The 12,681-nt window shown below is 45.0% G+C and overlaps 1 protein-coding gene across 3 annotated transcripts in view; it reads left to right on the forward strand.

Moving 5' to 3' along the window:
* Positions 1-12,681, forward strand: part of whrna (whirlin a) — an 89,338-nt gene that overhangs the window by 41,894 nt on the left and 34,763 nt on the right. For all 3 annotated transcript variants that reach the window (XM_035141469.2, XM_035141471.2, XM_035141470.2), the window contains exon 3: positions 2,188-2,313. In XM_035141469.2, the coding sequence (XP_034997360.2) occupies positions 2,188-2,313 (126 nt within the window). The remainder of the gene's footprint in view (positions 1-2,187; positions 2,314-12,681) is intronic.

Here is a 12,681-nt window from a genome sequence, read left to right on the forward strand (position 1 = left end):
ATCTTAACGGCCACCGGCTGCATCATCACCGGCTGCAGTTAGGGCGAATATTAAACCTGCCTAAGTGCGTTTACAGTATTTCATTGAGGTGAAGCTTGTTTTCTCTGATGTGAAATGTTCAAGTGGTCACTATTAACACAGACAGAGTTTGAATTCACTTTCTGTTCCTATCATTTCCTCCGTCTCTGTTTTTGCGGGGCAATTAAACCCCCCTTGCTCTGACAGTGACGGAGCAGCTTGCGGAGGAGCCGCCGTCTGCTCGCCGCTAATTAGTCTGTGAATTTGTGAAATTCTCCCTCCCACGAGATGATTCACACCAGTTACTGAAGTATTCAAAGTGTGATGTGAGTTAGTAACTCGACGATATATAACTCTTTTCCCAAAGCGGCCTCTTCATCACGCAGTAACTGTTGCTATAGAAACAAGTGATGCTCTCGGCCGTTCAGGTATTAGGAGGAGGAAGTGACTCAGTTCAGCTCGAGCGTCTGAATTCAGCCAATTTGGCTCAGCTTCTGTTAGCGAGTGTAATTGTTGACATTAGAGGTTTGGTGCACATTAAACATTTGTGGGGGAAAAACGTGATGATTTGCGATTGGTTGAGCCCGTAAATGGGCAGAACCTCAACACCAGACTCTCTAAATTACATCACCGGCACAAGATGGCGGTGTTTATATCCCAGATCCGCCAGGTATACCGTCTTCTGGCGCGAGGCCTCTTACTGAGTTAATTCCCTGATAACAGCTGATGCCAGGAAAACGTGTTGAGCCTAAAGAGCTGCTCCGTGCATCCAATAAAAGAGGGATGAGTCTGCTAATTAAAACTGTTCTCCGTGTCCTGCATAAATGTCAGAGAGAGCACCGATTCCTCCGTATCCCCACTGAGCAAAGGTGGCTGGCTCAGCCCCAGTAAGCAGGCGGTTATTAAAAGCGCTGCAGCAGCACTGAATGAAAAGGACGACGCCAAACCTGCAGCAGCACGAAGAGAAGAGAACCCACGTTGTTTTAACGGAGATACTCACAAACTGTACGTGTCGTCCTCTGATCGAGTTCGGCCGGTTTCCCCCTTTTTCAATCTGGGAAAAAGTAATGAAGTAATGAAGCGATTGGGAATTTACATTTTTGGCAGCACACAGCTCGAAAGTCTCCCAGTCGGACGACGTAAGCTTTAATGTGCCCTCTCGCTTTCCAAATGTACAATTCAGGAAACGCTGAGTTAAGTGGCCATTAGTTAACGATGGAGGAGAAGTTTTCTTTTAAAATGAATTATTGATTTTTAACCTGTTAATGCCATCGAGAGGAGAAACGGATCAAATCTCCGGATATACTGTAGTCTGAATTACATTCACTAAAAGTGAATCACTGCAAGTAAAGATTTGAGAAAGATCTGCGTGTAATCGTGTTTGTCCTGAGCAGAGATGGTTCTGACGTTAATGGATTAGTGAATTAGGGGGAAGCTGCCGGCACAGGGACAAAGCAAAGAGCTGCAGAGTGAAGGGACAACATTGACGATATGACTCAGAGGCTCCGAACGAGGCTGAGCAGATTACACCTGCCAGAGTCGCTCACATAAGCAGATTCATCAGATAAATGAAGCCTTCCTCAAACTGTCTCCGGATCCGAGCCCGGGAGGGAACAGACTTTTACAGGAGGAACGTTGCTTCACAGACAAAGTGCAAATACAAGATTAAGGCCGGAGACAGTAGATAAACATGGCTGCCGTATATTTATATCGTATTTATCGTCCATCTTTTGTGCTCAGCGGAGGTTTTGTGTGGATGCCGCTGGATACTGATACTACAAAGTATCCCACAGGGGGAATAAAGATAAATATATCCGTGATAAATTATGCCGCACTGACTCTGAACCTTTAGCTCTCCCGGTTTTAGCAATAACACAAATGTGAGTATTTAATTTTTTGGGTGGGATTGACCGAGTGGAACAGTTAGATTCCTCCTCGTTACGAGTCACCACATCTGAGACGCTCCTGGAACGCTGTATTGTCTGCAGACAAATCCCGGCTCAGAGCAGCGCTGTCATTCCCATCATGCATTGTGTCACAACTCGGAACAGCCCGACGCCACGGGCGAAACGTGGCCGCCCGCCAAGCAACACAATGGAGAGAGAAATATCATTTTAAAACGTTGTCTGGTTCACACTGTTCTGTTTGTGTCTGTCTGCGTTTTAATAGGTCAACTTGGTTCTGGACGACGGCCGCTCTCTCGGTCTGATGATCCGGGGGGGAGCAGAGTACGCTCTGGGTATTTACATCACCGGAGTGGACCAGGCGTCGGCGGCGGAGTGCGGAGGACTCAAGGTATCACTTCCATCTGTCTGTCACACGCTCGGCAGTCTCACGTGGATCCGACGTGTCAAATCTGTCACAGGCCCGATGAGAGTCGTTGAGCTGCCGAGGAACGAACGTGACTCTGTGTCTCGTGCTTCCTGAGGCTCTTCAGCTCAACTCAAGTTGTGTTGGGGGATGGTTTCTCACAATATGGGTCTCGTGATATTATTTAAAGCCACGTGTCACGTTTCGAATGTCTCAAAATTAGAAAAGAAATAGATTTTTGCCTCTGACTTTATTCACAAGCCTCCACTTTGGCGTTTACTTAGTCCTACGATTGGTCACTTTGAGCTCTCCAGTCCGAAGCCTCGCTCTGATCTCCTCACGCTCTTCTTGGCGGCGGGATGATCAAGACTATCGGGAAAATGTCAAATTTGGAGAAATAAAGAGAAGGAAGATTGAGCCGGCAACATCAATGCTCTCATCAAGTAACTGTCAACAGCCTATATATGATATATATATATATATATATACACTTAATTTTTATTATCAAGTAGTGAAAAACACTCCACGGAGTAAATCCCTTCGGTTGATTTAAAGTTGGCACCAAACCTCTTCCCTCTTTGCCAAAAGTTATTAATCCCATCGCAAACATCTGGAACCATCTAATCACAACCCATTAAATCCTTGTAGGTCAGTAACAGCTGCTGCACGCTGAACGAATCCTTATCGAGATGGGACCTTCGGCTGATTCCTAATTATTATTCTAATTATTATTTGCAGAAAACATTTTGCGTCCTCGATCATTTTTTTAAAAGCACTGATTCCTGAGAGGAGCAGGAGGTCAGGCCCCCGGAGCAGCTGGGGGAGACACAACACGTTCAAAGTGCCGAGCGGCCATCTGGGATCAGGGCGTATCAGCGGCGGGCCTGTCGATGATTAGACGGAATCAGATTACAACCGGTGGGACGACCTGTATTCTGTGATCAGATTTGCTCGTCACATGTCTGTCAGGACGCAGGCGTCTCTGAGCGATGTGGTGAAATGAGATTCTGTCACTACGAGAGGAGCGGGGGAGCTTTCTCATCACCGCACTTCCTTTGCTTTTCACAATCACAGTTCCACCTATAAGACATTTTTAGTCCTCGTCACCGTGTGCTGTCAAAATTACCTTAATTAATCGGGTGTTTGAAGGGATTAGAGAGAACATGTGCTATTTGTTGGCTGCGTTTTGAAACCAATCACTGTTTGTATAGCACTTATCTAAACAAGGCTACAAAGGGCTTTACAAAATCCATAGCAGAAGATGAATGGAGGAGGTTGTGATAATCTTCCTCCGAAGAAAGATGTAAAAGCAGCCGTGTTGTAAACTGTTTGTCCCTTTGCCCACGTGAAGTGACTTCATATAGACGCCTGTAGTTTCGTACTCGCAGTCTCTCCTCTGGTTCCTCTGGTCATCTCACTGGAACTATTGCCTGTACTTCCCCGCATCGATTTCCAGATGTGCTGCTCCATCTCGACAGTTTTGTCCATATCTTTTAAGTAAATCCTCCAATTTGATATTAACAGATTTGGGTTCAAGAGGCTGTTCTGGAACTTGTCCAACCTAAATAGCTGCTGCCTGGTAAAGCTGGGTCTATTTGATCATTTAGAAATACTGGATTATTATGTTGGAGGCAGAGGATCTTCCAGATATCCAGGTGAAGCTCCTCCTCCCGTCTGGTGCGCCGTGTTTCAGGCTCTGGTTAGATTTGGATGCTCCACATGGCTTCACCTGCAGGGCCAGATGTCAGGAGCCGTCTTGACAGAGTGAGGGTAGGGAATAGGTGAGACACACTAATACAGAAACTACTATTTAAAATTCTGAGCCATGAGCCATTAACATAATTCAGGAACGTATCTGTAGAAGGCATCGTCTCCAAGGAGCTGGTTGTTTGCAGCCTCCTTGTTGACATATGCAGACGAGTCTCTGGGGGGGTCTCCTGGTTTCTGATCCTGCCCAAGGCGAAATCGTTGCTGTGCTCCCTCCCTGTAATCCTCCGATATTCATAATGTGTACATGCATCTAATACACTTATCGTCTGAGGGGGCGCGTTGAGGCTGGAGCCAGTCGGAGCTGACATTAGGTGGGAGGCGGGGTTCGTCCTGGACCGACTGTCAGTCCATCACATGGAGACGAACACGATACAAGATACACACACACACATACAGAAGATTGTGTTTGTGGTTCGCTCACAGATTGAAATGTTCTTAGCGTCTGTGAGGTTGTCGTCGGCCGCCTGGTGAACCATTGATTCACTTCTTGGCCTCATTGTTTTGTGTTTTCAGGTGAAAGCTTGATAATCACTTGTGTTCTGCAGACGTAAGCTACTTAATTAGAGTGCAGTATAGATTAGTGGTTTCCAAACTAGCGGGGCTGCAGGAGAGGTTTTTGGAGAATTCCCAGAGCAACGGACTCGCACGTTTGCTTCCACACCTCCAGCCCCTCTTGGTATTTAACATCTGGAGTTCAGTCATTTACTTCTTATCAATCTGTCAAACAGTTGAAATGAGATATGGGGACATTCCCCTTTTTATCTTGCTGCCCCCCCCCCCCGGTCACCAGAGAGCGGGATGCAGATCTCAGCGGGGCGGCGAGCGAGCTGCTCTCAGATCAGACGCGTCCTCTTCTACAAGGACATCATTGATTGTCGGTAACAGGGTGATTCTGTACAGTAGGATCCCTGCTGTGAAAATATCCAGGGAAGTGCTCTTCAAAAAAACCCTCCTGGGTGTCATTGATGTGCTGCTGCACCACAGGCGCGTTCAGGAGGCATCAATCTGAGTGAGAGCAGAACGTGTCTCCTTCAGAGTCAAAGCAGAGGCTCATGAAATTTAAGGTGCACATGCCAATATGTGCATTTGAATATATGTGTTTGACTCCTGGACAGACTCTGTCGCCGGCATTGTTCCTCGCCTCTGTCTAAAGGAGCGGAAAGGTCAGTCCGGCCTCCTGCCCTTTCGTTGGCATCTGCCCGAATCAGTTTCATTTAAGTGAAGCCAGAGGAAAAAGGTCGGTGCCGTCAACACATTGAGATAATCAGACGGGGCGATAGATTTGTGTAGGCTTTTTCCCGTGGTCGACTCACACGTCTGAACTGTGTTTACACTTTGGCAGAGTGAATGAAGAGAGAACCTCACGGGGAGATGGAGAAAGGCCAAGTGTTTTTCAATTTGCACAGAGGTGATTTTCCATCCTCTCTTATAATAAAGTAATTCTGCTGAAAGTGCACAAAGCAAATTGGGAAAAAGAAAACACTTGGCGAGCAACAGTGTGTGTGTGTGTCTGTGTGTGTGTGTATGTTTGTGTGTTTGTGTGTGTGTGCGCGTGTCTCTCTTGCAACCTCTAAATATTTCCGTTCAGCCGTCTGGAAAATAAAGAAGCATCACTGCGACAATAATGAATTTAAACAACGCTCCTTAATTTGCTGACGAAGTAAAAGTTAAGATCTGAGGATCACAAACGTCGACGCTGTATTTTTTTATTTTTGGTTCCCAAACGCTGAACAGGGAACTGAAAAACAGCTGGAAGCTCATTTCTTCTTCTTCAAAAAGATTAAAAACTCACACTCACATTTCCTCAGGGATGGATCTTCTCCCTCGAGTATGTTATTAGTAGTATTATATCTCTTTTCCAACAAAATTACCAAGTAAAGGTTGTTTTAAACCGGCTTAAAAAGGCGATTAGGTTCTTTTCTAATTTCCACTAGAGGAGTTTGTCTCTCAGCTTTTCCCCCCAAACATGCATCATGTTCATCATCACACTGGGGGACACGTCTGTTTGTTTCCCGCATTATTTAACAAATTACCACAATTATTCTTTAAACATTAACCAGGTTTTTTATTACTGTAACCATAGCAACAAATGTCCTCGAATCTAATAACGAAACCAGATCATCACTGCGTTGGCACAATGTGAAAGTGTTTATCTTTCATTATTGAGTTTATTTAACTTACTGAGTTTATTTAGTTTCTGTCCCTGCAGCTATAACCTCTACAGATCCAGCTTCTCCGTCATGTGTTATTTGCTTTAATTGCATAATAATGATAATAAAGTACATTGCGATGGTAAAATGTGAATTTTCCATAAAAAGTGCAGCCGATAAACAATTTAAATGTGTTTAGTAGAAGAGAACAAAACTGGATTTGTTTGAAGCTACTTGTCAAATAGCTGCTGATGAGAAGGTTTAGATTAATGCGACGTGGCTCATGTAGAAAAATATAAATAATTATTATTTCTGTCCCTCGAGGGGAAACGTCAAAACAGGATGTGACAAACACAGACAGAATATTTAACATCCAAGAGAACAAACAACATGAATATTTAAATATTTAACACACAAATGTTCACAGTGTACTCTGCCGTGTTTTAGATCTTTGTTACATGAAAGATTTTTCATGAATGACAGTTTATTTGAAGCTAATACAACAAACAAACTTTTTAAAAGCGTTAATAAAACAACAGAAGAGGGCGTTTACTTTTCCATCGCTGAGTAAAACAGAAAATACCCCTGGAGCAAAGGGCCAGGACGGAATCGAACCCGTGGAGCGCCCGTGCGACCAGGAGAGCTACGGCTGGCGGCGCCCCGGCTGTGGTGGATGGAACCATTTATATTAAAATAATACATAAAATCAAAAACACACTTCAAATGAAAAACAATAGAATAATCGACCGATGAAACAGGTTTTAATCATTTAACCTTTAATAAACAGAAACAGACCCCATGCATACAAATACTGCTCTTTTACAATGTATTTCGTATTCATAGTACACACTGTACACTGTATTATACACACACACACACAGACACACACACACACTGCTGAGTGCTTGTGTAGCCGCCTGCTCCAAGGACAGATATTAGCAACTAGCTCACATTAACTATAGAAATAACTTTGTGAACAATGTGAGAAGGTATTTCATTCCACTGCTTCTGTGTTTGTTTCCGTCCTTGTTAAATAAATATTTCACGAGGTTATTTTCACACCATATAAACCTGCTGATCCCCGCAGAGCCGAGATAAAGGCCCCGTCACACCCGGCTGCAGGTTCCACGCAACGAGCCTCTGCTTCCACGCTTCTGCTGTGTGAAGTGCAAATGGGCTCCGCGTTGCTATTTCTGGTGCAAGCCGTTTATTTCCACTTGTTATCGACGTAGGGCCGCGTGGCCTCGGCAGCAGAAGCAACCTGCTGCTGTGCCGGGAGAAGACGGGAAGTCGGTTCCTCGAATAAACCTGAGCTTCAGAAACAAAAAAGTTGGCGACTGCAGACCACACAGAAAAGTGTGATTCCTACCCAGAGGCTCGTTGATCAAAGTCTGGTCTTGTCGACAGGCAGCTGGGCCTCCTCATTTTTCCAAATTGCCAGGGACCATCGAGGAGTAAATAACAACTGCTGCTCTTCACATAAAACCAACGGCAGCCCGGCCCCACTCTGCAGTTTGCTCACCTCTTCTCTCCGTCCACGGTTCAGGCTGTCATCGTCTTGTCCTACCTGCTTTTTTTTAAAACAGCACGTTTAACTCGGTTATGTGGCTTCTTTGTTTTTATTTGGTTTTATTTTCAGGTTTAAGAACATAGTCCGAACAGCTTTATGGAGTACGTGCACGTCGTCTGAAAGCTGGCAGATACGGACAATACAGACAGAACCTTAATCTTGTTGGCAGGACAACGTGGACATGAAGACATAAAAGTTGTTTTTATTTTATTTATGCTGTATATTGCTCTTAAGGGTGTATTTGCATGATTATGCTATAAAATTATTGTTATTTCAGTGGTTTAAAGATTATGGCAATAATATCATTTCTGGGACAATATATCATCCAACAAAATGAGTTATCGTGACAGGGTAACCTTAATATTTTGGATAATGCACCAAGTTAGAGGTTTCCCTGCACAGTTACACATATCCAAGTGAAATTGATGTTTTACAATGACCTTGTGAATCGTGATTGATTAATAAACAACAATAAGTTATGGCCCTCGAAGGATGTTTATAAAAATTAGATAGTGAAAAGGTTCCCGGCCCCTGGGTTACAGGCTCGAGACGTTGAGGCGTCGCTGTACGTTCTCCACACTTGTTCCTCTGTGTTGCACACACACTCTCCTCTGAGCGATCACACACACACACACACTCAGAGATGTTGTCTCACACTAGGAGTGGAGATAAGGGGCGCGAGCGAAACCCCAGCCCGACTGTTTCCCTGTGATGTGGCTCCCGCTGAGCCCCCCCCCTCCACATTATCAATCGGGCCCCACTGAGCCAAACGCTCCTAATTGTATCTGCTGGCACCGACTACAAAGTCACGGCAGCCGCTCTGTCGTGCACACGGCACAGAGGACAAACGGGAAAATGGCTCGGAGGTTTTTGAGTAGCTGCCGTTTATAGATGCAAACTGCACATTGTCCCCGAGTGAGAAGTCGGGAACTGTTCTCCGACGGTCCTGTTTGCCAAAACAGCAACAAGACACAACACACACACACACACACACACACACACACACACGGAAATATCCAGATGGAACAAATGCTCACTCGATTTAATTTGTGTTTTTGGACAGCGCACGGTGGTCGCACACACATGTCTTATTGTGATTTCCTTGATAAATATGAATTTGAATTATGCATGAGCATCTCTCATTGAAACCGGAGCACAGAGCCGCCTGCTGACGTGCCATGCTTTCTCATTTCAAACACATTAACTGGAGAAAAATCAAAAACATGGTTTCTACGCCAGAACATTCATTTTGTTTTCATGCATGTTTTGGTGATCTGACCAAAGTCGTGACATATTGGTACAAATGTCAACTATGGACAAAATGATTGACATTCTTACTCCTTCCCCTTCATTTCTCTGGAGCAATAGCAAACCTCGGGGATCTTATACCTCTGCTGTGGAGTCTGCACTCGTCTCAGCCTCGTGCAGAACCACAGATATGCTCCCTCATGAGTTTTGTTTTTTGCTCGCGGATATTTATTCTTTCTGGAGTGTTTTTCTACGTGCATGAATTTAGAGACCAAATAAACACCCTGCAGAGCTGGCAAGTGTATTTGTACAGCAGCTCTCAACAACTAGGCATCAAGACAAAATGTAAAAGCTACACCAGACAAGACGAACAAGCAGTTTGATGGAAACAGAAACAAGAAAGTATCTGATTCAACAAAAGTCAGCCACAAACAGAAAAGTCTTGTTTTAAATGAGCTGAGTTTTGTATCTGACCTGCGGGTCTGTGGAAGTTTGTTCCAGACGAGTGAAGCGTAGAGACTGAACTCAGTTTCTCCACTAAATCAGAACCCGTCCCAGACGAGCCGAGGTCCTGACGGGTCACAACAGAGCAGCCGAACACAGAAGTGTGTTTCAGCGCTTTGATAAACCAGCAGCAGCGTTTTTCAGAATCAATTCTTTTGACATGTGATCTGAGACCTGGACTGATGGGAGGCACGGTCTCTGAACCGGCTGCAGCTGCCCGATCGATTTCTTCAGATACACCTGTAAACACAACATCACGGCCGACAGCTGAAGCAGGGGAGACAAAATCCTGCTGAGACGTTTACTCCTTTAATCCTCGATATGTTTCTGAAGGTGATAGACGGATGATTCCCTCTAAATGTGGCTGTTAAACCTAAATCCATGACTGCACAGAGATTTCTGGGTTTGTGGCTTTTTACTTGAGTGCTGAGTTTTGATCCGTGGACAAAATACACCGTGAGCAGATAGCACACGTTGTGTCGGTGACTCATCCAGAGGCTCCGACAGAGATCAGCTAACAGATCATGTGCAATTTATTCTATAAACACCCTGACACCAACAAACCATTTTTCGTTCCCCTATCGCCTGACACTTGTTTTTCTGTTAGAATGTGTGTCGCTGCTTTTCTCAGCATTTATCTCGACTTAAAAAATGTTCGGTTTTATTATCCTGGAAAGGTTTTACACTTTTACATTTCATTTTGTAGAGATGTTAGTTTGTGGGCTTAACAATGACGATGAAATTTAAATGCTCATCTGATCGTATATACTTTTTCTTCGTGGATCTACGAGTTTCAGAGCAGATATTACACAAACACTTTTGAGCACCTCCTGCAAAACATCTCCAGACTCGTGTACATGGATTTGTTTTTCACCACCACCCCCCCCCTCCGTCCCACCGGCAGGAACTCGGTGTTAAAACCCGGTGACAGGCGGCAGAGAGAGTTCTTTGGGCCGCTCCGTACGAAGCAGCTCGGCACATCAGCGCGTGGCGGGGGGGGGGACGGTTCTCTGCAGTGTGGCTGTGTGAGTCGTTAGTATTCAGGCTCACTCGGCGCGTCTCGCTCCGGTGCACGCCGCCGCTGTCAGAGTTGCATCATTAAGATGTTCCCCCTGCTCCGATCGACTTGTTTGAAGAGACGAGCCGAAGTTTCCCCAAAGTCATTTACATTAACAGTCTCCTGTGGGTATTTTATTTCCCCCGCATGAACAAAAATGAACACTATCAATATATAAATGCTATAAAATGCAAGTAAATGTTTGTTTAGGGGACTTTTAGGTTGAATGTGCTAACAGAGCGAGGGAAACGCTGCAGTGAATCAAATCAGTGATAAGATAAGTTAGTAAAGGTAAAAAATACAATATAAACAGAAGAAACCATAAAACAGTAAACAGTAAAACAGTCTTGCAGAAATATAATATTGAAATAACGGCGAGAAAATATCAGATAAAAGTCCGAAGTTCAGCTCTAAAGGTCGTTGATGATCCTCAATCTTTTTCTGTTCAGTTCCTTTTAGCCACTTAATTCTCTTATTTCCACACTTAGTACATTTGGTGTCATTAAATTTAAAGTTTTAACATCACCAGTGTTTATATTAAGAGGTAAACTTGGACTATTTGTCTAATAGTCCACCCAAACTTTTCCTGAAGTACGTTCTCACTCTTTATTCACACGGTGTAAAGCTGACGTGACACATGTGGCTCGGCCTTTCCGTTAATTTCTGCATATTTCAAAAACATTGGGACATTCATAAAAGTTCAGAGAACATGCCCTGAATCCAGACGCCTGCACTCGGTTGCAATTATCTGCTTTTCTGGGCCCCGTTTTTTTTTGTCAGTTAGAAAAATGCGGTGACCTTTCCCGGTAGAGCATCGCACCGGCAAGATCATGGCCGTGAATCAGTGCACCAGAAAAAAACAATCGATATCAGCCGCCTGTCCGCCCGCCTCGCGCTCCGAGCATGAACTGAAACCCTGTGACACGTCCGTTTCATTTCGGATGTGAAATATTAAAACGTTAAATAAAATGCAGCATGATTAGCGCGGGGGAATTTTGCAGGAAATGCTTCTGGATTGGATGGTGGGAAAATGCCCCGGTGATGAATAGCTGCAGAGGAGCCTGGGAGCTGGGAGAGGAGAGGACAAAGGTGAGGGAATATAATTAGAGGAAAGAAAAATTGGTGGGTTGAGGGTGAGGAGGACGGGAACGACGGAGGAGGAGGAGAGGGCAGGCGAGAAGGACGGGAGCGAGATAGCAGCTTGTTTAATCAAAGGTGCTCGGCGACGGAAATAGCAAATCAAGAAATGACTGGTTAAAAAACGGAACAGATAATAATAGACAATGCACAGGGAGGTAAAGGAGCTAAGGGATCTAATTAAAGTTTAATAACTTCCCCGTGAATCGAAGGACGGCTGCGTTGTCCGGACTTTGGCACCTTCATCCTCCTCTCAGTTCATCCACGGCCTCGAGATCCGTCACAACCGGCGCCCGTTCGAGACGGCGAAGGGTACAACGGTTTGGACGGATGCGTGCACGTCGATATCTAATCTCTCCACTGCCAAGGGACAGAAGGGGGGGGGGGGAAGTGTCAGGAGGGCTGAGGTATGAGAGGCAGGGAGAGGACGACCGAGCCCACACACTGTTTCTCACTCTCGGTCCCGGGCGATTGAGCAGCTCTAAACACTGCTGTGATGTGAGATATGCTCTGATCGCTGGAGAGGGAGTCACAGCTGGTTACACACCTCGGACCAAAGCCCCCGACTGTGAGCTCCAAAAAGCTGCTTGTCCCCCGAGCTCATCCAGCACCGATCGGGTGATTTGAGGTCAAAGACGTTTAGATGTCGAGGTTCAAACTGAGCGGTGAGGGTCAAAGGTCAACTAGGTTCGCACTGAAGTGTTGTGTAAAGATCATCGTGTCTGTACGTCTGCTCCAAAGTTAGTTTGTCGATCTGTTTGTTTGTCTGTGAGCAGGATTCTCTTAATTGTTAAGTTTACTACATCTCATCGAGAGAGTATTTCACTTCCTGAACTTTACCGACTTGGTGACAGAGATCGTTGTAGATATGCTCCATGTGAATAATATATATAATAACAATTTGTGACACATTGTGA

The sequence above is a fragment of the Hippoglossus stenolepis genome, chromosome 18 (genome assembly GCF_022539355.2).
Source record: "Hippoglossus stenolepis isolate QCI-W04-F060 chromosome 18, HSTE1.2, whole genome shotgun sequence".
Taxonomy (NCBI): domain Eukaryota; kingdom Metazoa; phylum Chordata; class Actinopteri; order Pleuronectiformes; family Pleuronectidae; genus Hippoglossus; species Hippoglossus stenolepis.